The following is a 16,543-nucleotide window of genomic DNA, read 5'->3' as shown; positions in this document are numbered from 1 at the left end:
CCCTTGCTGCCAATTGCCAACCTTCGCTCTTCCCTCTTAGCCCCTGCTCCTTTTTTTCTCTGCTTCCCTCGCTGTGTTCTTCCCCCTAGGATTGCAAAGCGACCCGTTGCTTCCCAGAGCTAGGTCCACGGTCAATAAATACCCTATAATAATAATATTAATAATTGATAGACTGATTTGACAAACCCGAAACATTTTGGGGCTTGGCAACTTCAGGCTTCAAATGTCATTTGGAGTCCCCTACTCTGATGGAAAACAATGCATCATTTGCAGTTAGTTAGGAAGGGAGAAAGAGATCCGATCATGTGATCTGCTAATAGCAGCCCACTTCCAGGTCCTACAACCCTACATTTTCATGACTGGGTGATAGAAGTTGAAGATAACCCCCTAAGTTCTCTAATACCTTGAAAAAGTCTCACAACAACACTACACCGCCAATGAAAATACAGACAACTAGTACAATGTATTATTTCCACCAAAAGGCAGAAGATTATTTAAATGGACATGTTCTACAAATTAACAAGGCTGCATGATATACCCAATTGTGAATTTTGATTGATTCCTGGCAACATTTTTGTTTTCGTTTATTGGCATTTACAAAATCACAAAAAGGAAACATATGTGAATGAAAACGTGTTCACACAATGTTGAGTGAGACCAAACTGTGTTAGCTAAGCATATCGGGGAGCTGTCGGATAGGCTCAAAGTACCCATTTAGGATTCACCACAAACATATCATAAAGAGAGGATCCCGATGTTAACCCTGTCCAAATGTCATGTAGCCATTAATGTCCCAAGGGTCCTAGCAGGTAACTATGCAGAATGTGGTGCAGATTGAGGAAACGTTGTGGAATTGTGTAAGGAACAATGCTTCGCCAAGCCACAAACCCACGAACAAATGTTGACTTTTGCTGAAATCCAGGGAAACGGGTGGGGTGTCCAAATGTCATGTAGCCAGTAATGTTCCGGATTGTCCTCACAGTCAATTATGTGAAATTTGGTGCATATTGGTGAAACAGTGTGGAATTGTATAAGTAACAAGGCTTCGACACAAACCCTGCCACACACAAACACATTTTTACTTTTATATATGCATAGATAAGCCAAAGTGCCCAAGGTTTACACAGTAAAACCAGGTCAAAAAGTACGTAAGTAAGTACGGGTAATCTAGAAGCTTGGCTTTGTCTCACTGATGAAGCCCAACAAGGCCGAAACACGTGTCTGGGTTGCTGATGGTACTTTTGTTCAGAGAAGAATTGCCCAGCATTTCACTGCTGGACTGCCCTTTTGGGTGAGACCAGACTGATATGCAAATTGCTATTTCTCCTCTGTGAAGGATGCAGTGAGCTAAAATTTGGCTATAGACCGTCCTCAGTGGAATACACTGCATCAAAAAAGATATTTGAAGCAGGTGCATCCTTGGTAGAGGGACAAACAAAGTGCTCAAATCTCCAGAACATTCTAGTGCGAACAACACTACTGTAAAAAGTCCTTATTGACAAAGTAATGATCTGCCTTCTGTGAGGAGCCAGGAATGAGACGCGGACACAGGGGATTCATGGTTTTGACCAGAAACCTTAATTATAAATGAAAAGGGGGTTGAAAAATGCCTCTATCTCTACTCTAAGAAGTATTTCCCTGCCTTAAACAAAACTAAGGATCCGTCCAATGTCAGGATGTCCAAAGCAAAACGTCCTTTGTCCAAATAACTTTTCTAGCCTTCACATTCTAAAAAAATGTACTCTAAGGTGAAAGGGAAAAATGTCTTTGGACTTGTGTAGTGTATACATGTTCGAAAAGGCAATGCGTAACTCCAACACAGAAGGTTCCAGAAGGATAGAGTTCCTTGTTCCAGAGTGTGGTTCCCTTCCCCTGGATTTCTCTTCACTCTGTTTTATACTTTCAGGAATAGAATATAAGTTCCTTAGGTTTATCTTGATCAACAACACAATTGGTATACATAACAACTTGGCTGTTAGTCTGTATCTTGGTAGGATACATGGTGTACTCTTCTGCCAGGTTTTCTCTTCTCTTTGATATGTTTTAACTCTGCTTTTTGCCAGTCCTGCTGTATCCTTGGCAGTACCTCCTTAGGTGATGTATTTTACACACTGTTCAACTTGACCTTTCCTGGTATGCTTCTTTACCAGGACTTTCTTATATTAATATGTTTGCAGCTTACATCTGCCTGGTATACTCTCCCGCAAGGCCTTTTCTCATATGTATGCTCTTGTGATTTGAATGTGCCTAGTATACTCTCCTGCCAGGGCTTTTCTCATATGTATGCTCTTGTGATTTGAATCTGCCTGGTACACTCTCCTGCCAGAGCATTTCTCTTGCAACTTGAATTGGCCTGGTATTCTCTCCTGCCAGAGCATTTCTCTTGCAACTTGAATTGGCCTGGTATTCTCTCCTGCCAGGGCTTTCCTCATATGTGCACTGCATGCATTTACAGATGTACTAGTCTGTTATATTTATTCTGTTCTGCCTTGACTCTCCTGATATACTATCCTGCCATGGCTTTCCTTATTGGTATAAGGCATCCATTTAAAACTTGACAGTCTTTTATATTTCCTTCATTCTGTCTCTTTAAGTAAGATTCCATGCACGCTATATCACACATACTTCATTCAATGTTAGTTGCTTTCGAGAGGGTTGACAAAACGCACCAGTGTCCCAGCTTCCCTTGGGTGAACTCACTGGCTCGGTTCACCCGCAGTAATCCTGCGGCTCTTCAGCATCCTGTTCCATCTTGGCATCTTTACTTTGCAGCTTCGGTGCCTCTCATGACTCCCGCTCTTCTGTTCAGCATCTCTCCGGGCTCAGGTGATGCAAAGCTGCCTTTTCGGTACCGGCAAACGCTCCGAAGCTTCTAGTCTGCTTTTGGCGCCCACGTGGTGTACCGTACCCTGCAGTCAGCTTCTGTCAGTTTCTTCATTGAGCCGGTTACTTCCTTTCATCTATTGAATCACTTGCAACAGTCATTCATTTTTATTTTACATCCATTTATTTCTTATTCTGTTCTGAATTATTTCTTAATTAAAATATTTTAAAACAAAAATCTTTCACCTTTTTACTATTACATCACATAGAAATACACAATGTTTTTTTACATCCCATAACAATACAAAGTGTATAACAAAACACACTTTGAATTGTTATGGGATGTAAACAAAACAGTGTGTATTGTTAAGTGATGTAATAGAAAAATAATTAAATAATGTATATTTTATTATTTTTTTAATTGTGAAATAATTCAAAACAGAATAAGAAATACCCTTAAGTAAAATGAAAATGAATGACTGTTTTCAAGTGATACAATAGATGACATGAACTAAAGTGGTTGTCAACAATTGTACATGTTAGATCCCTAATTTAGTTAACAGGATATAAACATTTTCAGATGCCAATGAATAAGAGCATTTAGATGATTGATAAAAATTGATAATGATATGCTTTTTTTGTAGAATTTCTGACAGTAATATTTCTTGTGTGTTGACTTAGTATTTCCTCAGCACCTGGTTGTGTAGTGGACCTCTCCCTTCCGTACAGACCTCCATCGTCCACTATCATGGGATGATTGCCTGGTATTCCCCATGTCCCGATTTTAAATTCTCCTATGATAGCCTAATTTCCTTCAATTTTTACTAGTTTTCCTAATCTCTTATCACAACCTGGCATAGCATCACTCCCTATTACCTACATTCCTGTTCCTCTATATGGTCTGTATTTCTTTCTTCACCCGACCTGATCCAACGTCCTGCTCACCAGTAATGGTCTGATATCTTGCTACTTCGCATAGCATAATCCGCATGTCCACTAAACCGCCCCACACAGAGAATGATAACCTGGCCTTCTTCCCCTCATCCCAGAGCCCAGAGTCCTCATTAAAGTGAGGCATCCCGATTACCTGGACAATCATCATGTCCTGCCGCAGATCATCGCCGTGCTTGAAGATGACGCCGATTGGTGGGCCATCAACAACGTCCGACTCGCGGCAGCTGAACTCCAGCCAAAGCGGCTTCTTCTTGGAGGCCATAACTTTGCACTTGCTCACCTGCAAAGAAGAATTATAATAATGGTCTCTCTGTGAACCTTATGGAAATAATAAATGTAATACCAAAGGGAAAAGCACATATAAGCAAACCTGATTAATTTAATAGGAGGTTCACATAGCTGACTCAAAGTTTATGAATATAGAACTACAGAGAAGAGATCCAAATTTAATTTAACATATTTTAAATAATACATATTCCATACCCAGTGATGAAATGACATAATGTTAGCAAAAATGTAGTTTTCTTAAAATTAATTCACGTAGTGCCGGGAACTAACGATCTTATGTTTCTTTGAGGAAAAAAGGAATGTGTAATGCAATGTTCCAGTGAAGAGGGCCCTGGGGCCCCATGACCTTTATCATCTCTTCCACAACGCCATCGGGCAGTAGTATGAGGAGGAAGATGCTCATAGCGAAAGACACTCTTTTTACCATATTTCTTTGTCCTTAAAAGGACCATTCTAGACATGACCATTGGGGCAAAGAAATATGGGGATCATTTCAAGTATGGCGGTGCCGGTAAACATTCTTAAATTTAAAGTTTTGACAACCAACCTATCGTCCATAGAGCTACTTTTTAGAGCTACTTTGTAGACCTGGTGTATTCTGCCCTGGCCTGTTTGCTTGTGCACCTTCCTAACCCCCAGACCAGGGCGGGACTGCACTGGAGCCATCCCACCCTCCAGACCAGCTGGACAAGAAGGTGTGCAGAGTAATTTACAACACCGACATGTTCAATATTCCAACAGGCGGTGGGCTACGTTCTGTGTTCCATGATTGTAATGAGGCCAGTACACGGGGGCGGGAGGGAGTTTTTATTCCTTGAGGGCAATTATATTAATAAACGGTACAAACAATGGTTTGGTTTCGAACGGCGCGTTCCCAAAATTCAGTGATCTACACGGGTATTTCTGCTATAATCTCTATATAATTAAGATCCAGTAAATACATAAATGGTATTGTTTGTTGCTGTCCATCTTTTCTTGTGTTTTACATTTGTATGTTAGATATATCTTGATATGTGTAAACCAACATGTTTAGTGGTGAATTTAATTACTAATCATGGCGTTTTCGATCAATGTTTAAGAGCCCCGAAGAAGAGCTTGAAACACCTGTAGGCTCGTTCTCTTGAATCAATCATTGCCTACTGCATAAAAAAACCTTTTCTTTGAACAAATGAAATCACCATCCTGTTCTTTTAGCCCAGATCATCTACTAAGTTAATGTATGTTTAATAGGACCCCAGATCCTAATGTATAGAGGTTAGAGAAAAATAAATGTGTATATCACTGATTGCTCCATTTATTGATAGGGTTAAGTGAAAGACCTCTCTGGCAACCTCCTCAACTAGTGAACCTTGAACAGGCCCAAACACATATCTTTCTGGACGCGTCACAGTTCATCCCTTTCTTCAACGAGTCATAACACCCTTCTTATGAACTAATATTGGCAGCTGTAGTCTGCCCTAACTAATTGTCCTGCCTCCTTACGGCAAAGCCATGGTCTATGCACAGCCCACATTGTCATTGGACAATCTTAGTCCTTTTGACATTGGAGTCCAACACTAGACCATGGATTGCCCCAACCCTGAGCTGCCAAGGTGGTATTCAAGGGTTGCTCATCCTACCTCACAGTTTCTGATTAATGTGCACTCCTTTCCTCCATGGTAGTGCAGGTTTCAATCCCAGGGCTATATCCAGGGGTTTAAGTGGGCCAGGGCTAGTTGGGGCAGAGCCCTGGCAGGCTCTGACAATTGTGTCAGAGACTGGGCCGTGACAGGGATCCCTAATGATCCCTGCTATCCCCAGCCCACTAGAAGCCAAGACATTAGAAATGCAGGGATCATCACCCTCTCACCCCAGGTGCGAGGGTGATAATCAGTGCAAAGTGGTGCCTGGCAGGGGGCTCGGTGCCAAAATTAGGAGGCAACTCTTACCTGATTTGAATGCGTCCTTTAGGCCACATCACCTTTTGCAAAATTGACCCGGGGCTCTAACAGGGGCCTAACACGTGGTATTCAGCTTAGACAAGTGTTGCCTCTTAATTGTGGCACCGACCCCCTGCCAGGCGACGCCCCTTTTCGGGCACGCCCTCATAAGGACCCCAGCTTGATTTGGCAGGCCACTTAAAGCACTGGCTCATTTCCACTGCGGAGGGGGAGGTTACTGATCTTCCCGCATCCCGCACATTTCTGCTTGAGTTGGGCGAGCCTCCTGCAGGCGAGTCCCTCGTTGGTCTCTGTTCAAAGTCCACCTACCTCTGGGGACACTGACAAACCTGCCAGACTCCTCCGACGCTCCATTGCCACATCGGACACAACGGCCGGTGACTTCACTTGCCTCCAGTTCACAGGTGCAGGATAATCTGATTAAGCAGCCGGGCGGTGGGGTCTTGTAGATACTCACAGGCCACTCCATCTGGCCCCAGGGAAGACTGCCTGCCCCCCACCAGCCATCGCAATCTACTGCCCAGGACATATTATGTGCCCAACCCCTGCTTGCGGGCAGGGGTGGACTGGTCTATAGAGAACTCTGGGGGTGTTCTGGTGGGCCTCTGCACCCTGGCCACGAGTGAACTGGTCTATATGGAACTCTGGAGAATTCACGGTAGGCCTCTGCACCCTGGGCAGGAGTGGACTGGCCTATAGGGAACTCTGGAGATTTCCCGGTGGGCCTCTGCACCCTGGAAAGAAAAGGACTGGCTTATAGGGAACTCTGGAGATTTCCTGGTGAGAACTCCGGAGATGCTCTGGTGGGCATCTGCACCCTGGGCAGGAGTGAACTGGTCTATAGAGAACTCTGGAATATTCCCTGTAGGCCTCTGCACCCTGGGTAGGAGTGGACTGCCCTATAGGGAACTCTTGGGGTTTCCCAGTAGGCCTCTGCATCCTGGGCAGAATTGGACTGGCCTATAGAGAACTCTGGACATTTCCTGGTGGGCCTCTGCACCCTAGGCAGGAGTGGACTGGCCTATAGGGAACTCTGGAGATTTCCTGGTGGGCCTCTGCACCCTGGCCAGGGATGGATTGACCTATAGGGATCTCTGGAGATTTCCTTGTGGGCCTCCACACCCTAGGCAGGAGTGGACTGGCCTATAGGGAACTTTGTAGATTTCCTGGGAGGCCTCTGCACCCTGGGCAGGAGTGGACTGGCCTATGGGGAACTCTTCAGATTTCCTGGGAGGCCTCTGCACCCTGGGCCTCTTTTGTGTGATATTTCCACATTTTCTGATAGGAAAAGGGTTGGGTTTGCTGAAAATCTGTAATATGGGGCTATTTTGAAAATTATTTCCATGGTTCCTTTTGGTTCCCAGTCCACACCTGCAGCCTGACCTGTCTTGCCACGGGTGCCGTCCTGTCCCAAAGCGGCACCGTCTGGTCGCTGCCCGCCTCGCTCCTGCAGCGGCACTGGGAAGCCCGGATCTTTCCCTGCCCGCCATCCCTACATGGCACCGCAGACCGCCTTACACACAGCCTGGGTCTGGGTCTTCTGGGCCTTGCGCAGGCATACGACATGCCTATAGTCACCGTAGGTGCACGGGATGCCCAGGGCTCACAGATCATGCCAGTTTATTCCTGTCAAACATGGCGCGGTTCTACTACAAGTTCCATAACCCCCTGCACCCCACCCCTGGGAACACCAATATCCAATATCCTCAAGATCCTGGAATGGAATCTTCGTGGCACATTAGCCCACAGTCTCTGGCAGGGCAGAGGCACAAACACATGTACTAAAGCAACTTTACCAATCCTTTCATTGTGTCTGCGTGGTTACTTCTAGGACTAGCCTCCCTTCTCCGCTGATACAATTACACCTGTGACGATAGGCAACCCCATACCTGGCCTGGCCTCATTCGGCTGGAGGTTACAACATTTTCCAAGAATATGTCGGGATGGTGGTACCATCAGTTGCATCAGCTAGAGAAGGATGGAGAGCAGGTCTACTTGCTGCCTTGGGTGTGACTTATCCTCGGGAGAGGTCAATTCTGGGTACCTTGGTGGTACGTATCCTGGCAACGAAGTAATGGGAGATAACATGATGGCCTAGGTGACTTTGCGGCATAGGCTGGTGTGGCAAGAACCACAGTTCTTGCCGATCTGCCGCAGGCATCAGTCACTGCCTGATTTTGGATAGCCGACCCTCCCAACCTCTGGACTGCAGGGAGTGGAGTAATTGCCTGCCATGGTTTCTAGGAGCTCCCAGCTGCTCTTCTTTCTGTGGCCAAACCAATCCATCAGCGCAAACCATGATATGATATGATATGATATTTATAACGCGCTTAATACCCAGAGGTTTCTAAGCGTGGACCCGGGGATTGAACCCGTGATGCTCCATGTCGTTTTGCTTCCAAGGCGAACACGTTGCCCCTGAGCTATCCTCCCAATACTCTGTTAGTGTTGACTGGCAAGGGACTAGCCAGGTGCACCCTGAAAGTTCTTTTTAGCCCTAAAACGGGCTCCTTGGCAAGTGCTGCTCTTGCCTTGCAAAGCAGGTTCACTGCCCCAAAATCTTTCAATCATAAGGGTCCACAGTTGATATCCTTCAAGACAATTTGGCTACTGTGTGTTAGTTCTACAATGTAGCCTTTACGGTAGTGTAAGGATGAGGCAGGAAGGCAGGGATGAAGAAAATTAAAATCCTTTATTCAGGTGGAAGAAAAAAAATAAAATAAAAACTAATTTAGTTTTCTTCGGTATGGATGAGTCTTCAAATTCCTCCTTTCAATCTTCATAGGCCCAGAGCCTCTCTGGTGTGACTCTCTTCCTCAGGTCAAATGTTCTGAAAGAGCGTGGAAGAAACACACACCGTCCGTTGTCAGTTTCACTCTTATATAGGGAAAAAACACTAATCAACCAATCAGAGGCATCTTTGTTGTCACGTCTATAAATATTCCCCGAAGCCCTGCCCCCTTTCTCTCTGGTCAAGGGTTGCTCCGTTACACTCCCCCATGTCTCTCCGGTCTGGTTCTGACTGTTGCTGGGGAGAACTTCAGGTGAGTGTAGTAAGTAACAGGCCCAGGGAGCGGGTATTATTGCTGCCTCATGTTCGGGGACCGAGCTATCCGACCAACCCCAATTCCGTGTGGCCGTATTGGGTGTGTTATGTTTCTTATCGGTTTCATCCGACACGTTGTATAAGTGCGACCCGCGGTCGAATTCCGTACCACGGGCGCCGTTTGCTTCCTTGCCAAGTTCTGACACGCGGTCAATTTCTGAACCGCAGATGCTTTTCCTTTCCGAGTCGCAGCCAGGTTTACTTCTCTGGTGGTCTCGTTGAAGCAACTCGCAGCCGCGGCCGCATTCGGGTACTGACTCGTGACCGCTCTCGTCAACCGGCTGCCGGTTGTTGTGAGCTAGAGGTTCTTTCTCTTCACAAACCCTCCCCGAAGAATCGAGCCGGTCGGGACGATCAACACTTCTGGATAGGTAGTCTGGGACCACTTGGAAGGCAGCGGGCTTATGAATGGTTTTGAAACAAAACGCTTGTAGAGTCAAGAACCACCACAGAACACGCTGATTTGAATTTTTTTGAACTGCTAGCCACTGTAAGGGTGCGTGGTCCGTAAAAACTGTGAATGTTCGTCCTAGTAGATAATATTTCAAAGTCTCCACTGCCCATTTGATGGCTAGACACTCTTTCTTGATTGTAGAATAAGTCTCCTCATGTCTCAGGAGTTTTCGGCTTATGAAAGCAATGGGATATAAGTCCTCCTCAGTGCCCTGGGAAAATACTGCTCTTAGACCGGAACCTGAGGCATCTGTAAAAAGAACTCCTCTTTAAAGTTGGGGCCTGAGAACCGGTAACACCGAAATGGCTTGTTTCAATTGTTGAAAAGCTTGGAGCGCTTTAGGATCGGAGTGAATATCCCGTTTGTAGGATGATTTCAAGGCTTCTGTCAAAGGCGTTGCTATTGATGAAAACATGGGAATAAAACTCCGGTAATAGCCTACGAACTCTAGAAAGGCACGTATCTGTTTGCGATTGTTCGATAGAGGAAGTTTTAGGATGGCATCCACTTTGTCCAACTATGGTCTAATTTTTCCTCCCCCCACCAGGTACCCTAGACACCTAGTACGTTGTGCCCCTATAGTTGTTTTCTTGGGATTGATTTTCAACCCTGCCACATCGAGGTCTGTTATTACTTTCTGAAGGTGTATGAGATGGTCGTTCCAACAAGTGCTATATACAATTATATCGTCCAAGTAGGCTGAACAATATTCACCATGTGGTGCTAATATTTGATTCATAAGGGATTGCAACGTAGCCGGCGCTCCATGCAGTCCAAACGACAAGACCGTGAACTGGTACAATCCTGATGGTATTGAAAAGGCAGTTTTGACTTTGTCCTCCAGTCTTAAAGGGATCTGCCAGTAACCTTTGGTAAGGTCTATTGTAGTCAGATAATGTGCAACACCCAGCTTTTCTAACAACTCGTCTACGCGGGGCATAGGGTAGGCTTGGTATGTTGATATGCCGTTCAATTTTCTGTAGTCCATACAAAACCGAGTGGATCCGTCCGGTTTTGGAACTAGAACGATTGGGGATGACAAGTGACTTGTGGATCGTTCAATGACTCCCATTTTCAACATTTCGTCCACCTCTTTCTGGACCGCCTCTCTTTTGCTTTCGGGTAACCTATATGGTCGTACCCTCACGAACTGGTTTGGGAGGGTCTCTATTTTATGTTCTATTAGGTGGGTTTTTCCAGGTACAGAGGAAAATACATTTCTAGCGGGGTAAGTACATCCAGCAGTTCTTTCTTTTCCTTTTCTGTCAGTTCAGACCCCCATTGAACTGACTGAAGGGCTGTTTGATTGTGCATATTAGTGGCCTGCGTCACATTCATGGTTTTGATGTCAATAGGTTTCTCCGAGCCTTCTTTCCATTCTTTTAACAGATTTATGTGGTAGTTTTTTGATTTCTCCTTTCTGTCAGGTTGTTCGATCAGGTAGTTCACTGGGCCCAAGACATCCAATACTTTATAAGGTCCTCTCCATTGGGCCAACATCTTGTTGTAGGATGTAGGTAACAACACCAACACCTTGTCCCCTTTTTTAAAAGATCGTATTCTGGAGTTGCGGTTGTAGTATTTCTCCTGGGTTAGCTGGGCTTTACCCAGATTATCTTGTGCCAGGTCCCTTAATTTGGACAGGTTTTCTCGTAATTCTAAGACATAATCGGTAAGTGGTATTTCCTCTTCTTGGTCTTCCCACTCACTCCTTGCTATGTCTAACAGTGTTCTGGGTTTTTGTCCAAATAACAGTTCGAACGGAGAAAACCCTGTGGAGGATTGAGGAGTGTCTCTGAGCACCATGAGTACCCATGGTAGAACTCTATCCCAATTTGCACCTGCTGGTTCAGTGATCTTCTTTAACATATGTTTAATAGTTTTGTTATATCTCTCTACGAGACCATTTGTTTGAGGATGATATACCGACGTTCTGAGTTGACGTATTTTCAGTTGTTTACATACGGCCTGCATGACGCCAGAGACGAAATTCCTTCCTTGGTCAGTGATGATTTCCGCCGGTAACCCAACCCGGGCAAAGAAAGGTACCAAGACGTTGCACACATTAGTTGCACTGATGCCTCTCATTGGGAAGGCTTCGGGGTACCTCGTTGCATAGTCTACAAGGACTAGGATGTACTTGTGGCCGTGACTGTTAGGTTCCAGAGATCACACAATATCAATCCCAATCCTATAGAAGGGTTCCTTTATCAATGGCATAGGTTGTAACGGGGCCTAAGGAGGTAGCCTGGGATTGGTCTTCTGACATACTGCACATTCTTCACAATACCACCCAATGTCCCTATAGAGTCCTGGCCAGTAAAACCTTTTTAACACTTTCTCCAAGGTTTTTTCTCTGGCCAGATGGCCTCCCGTAGTGTCATCATGGGCCAGTTTTATTACGGTCTTTCGGTAACTCAGGGGCACTAATAATTGTTCAAGTTCGCTATCTGGTTGATCCTTAGTCACTCGATATAATAAACCCTTTGTGGATTTGAACCAGGGATAGGTTATTCCCTTCTCGGGATAGGGAATAGATTGCTCCCATGCCACCTTCAAGGTAGGGTCAGTTCTTAATTCACTGCGGTATGTGGGACACTTGGCCTCTGGCATCCAATCTATGAACCCTGTATATTTGGTTCCTTCAGCCCACTCCCTTTTCCCTCGTCTGACTTCACTCCTGCTTTTCTTGGGTCTGTAAATTGGATTACCCCCAATGTCTACATGGGAGAAGGATGCATTTTGTAAACATTCAACTTCTTGAAAACACTCTTGGAAAGAAGGGAGTTCTGTTCCTAATAAAACCGGGGTGGTTAAGTGGGGCATGATGGCAACCTTCATCTTGTTTTCAACCCTCTTTACCTCTATGACTACTTCTTTCGAGGGGTAGGTCTTAATATCCCCATGTACACATTTGATTGGGATTTGTGACACAGCCCCTCACGCTGACCCACTTTCTGGTCGGACTGCTATCTGTTCACTTCCGCTGTGAAGGAGGGCTCGTCTATTTGTTCCGTTTACTCTCACATCTAGGAAGTATGGATCTCGACTTCTGCGATACTCTTTCCCTTGTAGAAACCCGATCTCCATAGGTTCAGCCGGTTTGACCTTCCTGGGGCAAAACCTTGCAATATGTCCCCAGTTGCCACAATCGAAGCACTGTGGTTGTCGATTTATGTTAGGCCAGGACACAGTTTTTGGATCTCCCCTAGGGATTTTCAGTTCTCCGACTCCTGTCCCCTTCATGAGTGTAGCTCTGGGTATATCTGGTGGCCCACCCTTGGAAGTACCGGCCTTCTGGAAGGCGGAGGCGATATCTATAGCTTCTGGTATGGTAGGTCGATGGTGTTGCTTTACCCGGTGGGCAGTCATAATGTCGACAGTCAAAATATCGACAGTCAAAATTTCGAAAAATAAATGTCGAAAAAAATAATGTCGACAAACAATAATGTCGACATTTTTTCGATATTTTTTTGAAATTTGGTATTTATTGTATGAATAAATAAATAAATATATATAACTAAGATATGTTGAGTATGAGGAGTGGAGGGTGTGGGGGGGTGGCAGGGGGTCTTGGGTGAGAGGGGTTGGGGGAACATCCCCATAGTAAATGATACTCTTTTTATTTATTTAATTATTGAATAAATAAATAAATAAATAAATATATAATTACTATGTGTTGAGAATGAGGGTGAGAGGGTGGTTGGGGGGGTGTGGGGGGGTGGCAGGGGGGTGTTGGGTGAGGGGGTTTGGGAGGACCCCCCCATAGTAAATGATACTCTTTTTATTTATTTAATATTGAATAAATAAATAAATAAATAAATAAATAAATATAATTACTATGTGTTGAGAATGAGGGTGAGAGGGTGGTTGGGGGGGTGTGGGGGGTGGCAGGGGGGTGTTGGGTGAGGGGTTTGGGGGGACCCCCCCATAGTAAATTAAACTATTTTTGGTTATTTATTTATTGAATAAATAAATAAATAAATAAATATATAATTAGAATGTGTTGAGTATGAGGGGTGAGAGGGTGGTTGGACGGGGGTGTGGGGGGGGTGGCAGGGGGGTGTTGGGTGAGGGGGGTTGGGGGGGACCCCCCCAATAGTAAATGATACTCTTTTTGGTTATTTATTTATTGAAAAAAATAATAAATGAATAAATAAATTAATTAATTAAATATATGATTAGAATGTGTTGAGTATGAGGGGTGGGAGGGTGGTGGTGGGGGGTGTGGAGGGGGGTGGCAGGGGGGTGTTGGGTGAGGTGTTGATAGTTCTAAGTGACATTTTTTTTTCGACATTTTTTTTTCTAAAAAATGACTTTTTACATTATAAGTATAGGATGTCGACATTTTTGTTTTTGAAAATTTTTTTTCGACATTTTTGTTTGTCGACATTTTTTTTCGACATTATGACTATAAACCGCTTTACCCATCATTGCATGGGAGGTAGAAGTGCTCAGTAAACTGCTCCAGCTTTATTTTGTCTACTACCTCTTGTACACTACTACTGGTGGGTTTCAACCATTTGTCAGTGATGTCATGGATGCGGTAGTAGAGTTGTCTGGGGGTTTCCCCCGGCTTAAGTTTTGTCTCCTGTAGTTTTATCCGATAAGCTTCATCATCCATTCCCATCCTTTCTAGGATTGTCCTTTTTATCTCTGTGTAAGATGCATCTCCTGCGGGGTTGGTTGCCTGAGAGGCCCCTTGCATGCTTCCGGTTACCAATGGTGCTATGAAGTGTCCCCACTTCTCCACTGGCCACTGAGCATTCCTGGCAACCCTCTCAAAGTTAGTAAAAAAATAGCAGGGGTCCTCGCCAGGTTGGAATTTTTGTAAGACTGCTGTTGGCGCCGAGGGGTTCCCTCTAGCAACCACTGCTTCCGTCACTTTTTTTAAAGCATCTTGATTGGCGACTTGTAATTGCAAAGCCTGCTGCAATGCCTGGCGATCAGTTTGGGCTTGGTGAGAGTGCACTTGTATTGCCTGCTGCAGTTGTTGTACTTCCGCCAGCGCTTTTATAATAGCCTCCATTGCGTTGCCATATCCCACCGCTGCCACCAAATTTGTAAGGATGAGGCAGGAAGGCAGGGATGAAGAAAATTAAAATCCTTTATTCAGGTGGAAGAAAAAAAAATAACACTAATTCAGTTTTCTTCGGTATGGATGAGTCTTCAAATTCCTCCTTTCAATCTTCATAGGCCCAGAGCCTCTCTGGTGTGACTCTCACTTCCTAAGGTCGAATGTTCTGAAAGAGCGTGGAAGAAACACACACCGTCCTTTGTCAGTTTCACTCTTATATAGGGAAAAAACACTAATCAACCAATCAGAGGCATCTTTGTTGTCACGTCTATAAATATTCCCTGACGCCCTGCCCCCTTTCTCTCTGGTCAAGGGTTGCTCCGTTACACTCTCCCATGTCCCTCCTGTCTGGTTCTGACTGTTGCTGGGGAGAACTTCAGGTGAGTGTAGTAAGTAACAGGCAGGAGCAGGTATTATTGCTGCCTCATGTTCGGGGACCGGGCTATCCGACCAACCCCAATTCTGCGTGGCGTATTGGGTGTGTTATGTTTCTTATCGGTTTCATCCGACACGTTGTATAAGTGCGACCCGCGGTCGAATTCCGTACCGCGGGCGCCGTTTGCTTCCTTGCCAAGTTCTGACACGCGGTCAATTTCTGAACCGCAAATGCTTTTCCTTTCCGAGTCGCGGCCAGGTTTGCTTGTCTAGCGGTCTCGTTCAAGCAACTCGCGGCCGCATTCGGGTACTGACTCGTGACCGCTCTCGTCAACCGGCTGCCGGTTGTTGTGAGCTAGAGGTTCTTCCTCTTCACAGGTAGCAATGGCAAGAGGTCCATGAACAAAGCCAACTACATGAGGCACACAATGAGACTTGAGTAATAACATCAAAAAGTGCCTGCTACAAATTAGTGGTGTAGCCTTGCTGGAAGGAGAACATGGCTAGCTCTGATGCCTCTTGGGATTCGTAGTCCAAGTTCATTTATTTATTTATATTTAAAAGTTGTAAAGCGCATGAACTTGGGGGCATCAGGGTACTGTTGCAGAAGAGCTACATACAATGAATAGATAATTAGGATATAGTGTTTTGGTGGAGCATCATTTTAGGCGAACAGCGGGGTTTTGAGGGCCTTGCAGAATGGCCAGATAGGTCTTCAGATCTTAAGGCAGATGGAAGGTTGTTCCAGAGGTTCCCTGCCAGTGGCAGGAAACTGGAGCCTCCTCCTCTCGCTCTTTTACATTTTCAATGGTACAAGGCGGTGAGCATGGAATGACCTTATCGGTCTAGTTGAGTTGGACATCACGATTTTCTGGGATATTGTGGGGTAGCATTAGTTAGGCATTCGTGTGTAATGGAGAGTGTTTTGAATATAATTCTTTCTCGAATTTGAAGCCAATGAACTTCCTTTCGCGCTGCGAAGATGTGGTCTCTTTTGGAAATGTTGAGCGCTGCTTTTCAGGCGTTATTTTAAATGACCAGCGTCTAGTCAATCTTTGCTTTGGAGGTCCTTGCAAAGAGTGCATTGCAGTAGTCTACTCTTGCCTCTGTGACTGCTCTTGCTATCTTGCAGTGAGGCAGCTGGTAGGTGCGAGGAATTGTCTGGACGTGTAAGTTTAGCTGTGTATGCAGCTGAAGAGGCGATTGCTATCACTTGTTTGGTGAGGGATTGTGAGGCATCTAGGTGGACACCCAATGTTTTTACTGACTTTGAGATGGGGATGTGGTTTCCATCTATTGTCAATGCTGAGAATTGAGCGTTGAGCTTCTTGAGTATAGCTGGTGATCCCACCAATAGGATCTCGGTCTGATCATCGTTTAAGCAGAGGAAGTTGGTAGCCATCCCTGCTTGGATAGTCGAGTATATTTTTTGATGGATAGGGAACCTTCTTCATAATGGCTGGACAACGGGAGGTGGATTTGGGTGTCATCCGCGTAGTTGGTGTACGATATGCCGATGGCGTCCA

The 16,543-nt window shown here is 45.1% G+C and overlaps 1 protein-coding gene across 2 annotated transcripts in view; it reads right to left on the bottom strand.

Moving 5' to 3' along the window:
* Window positions 1-16,543, bottom strand: part of LOC138566221 (phosphatidylinositol 4,5-bisphosphate 3-kinase catalytic subunit gamma isoform-like) — a 152,188-nt gene that overhangs the window by 83,046 nt on the left and 52,599 nt on the right. For both annotated transcript variants that reach the window (XM_069643280.1, XM_069643279.1), the window contains one exon: window positions 3,911-4,057. In XM_069643280.1, coding sequence (XP_069499381.1) covers window positions 3,911-4,057 — 147 coding nt within the window. The remainder of the gene's footprint in view (window positions 1-3,910; window positions 4,058-16,543) is intronic.

This window comes from Ambystoma mexicanum, chromosome 2p (assembly GCF_040938575.1).
Source record: "Ambystoma mexicanum isolate Mex_15411 chromosome 2p, UKY_AmexF1_1, whole genome shotgun sequence".
Classification (NCBI taxonomy): Eukaryota; Metazoa; Chordata; class Amphibia; order Caudata; family Ambystomatidae; genus Ambystoma; species Ambystoma mexicanum.
This window is presented reverse-complemented; position numbering and strand designations above follow the sequence as displayed.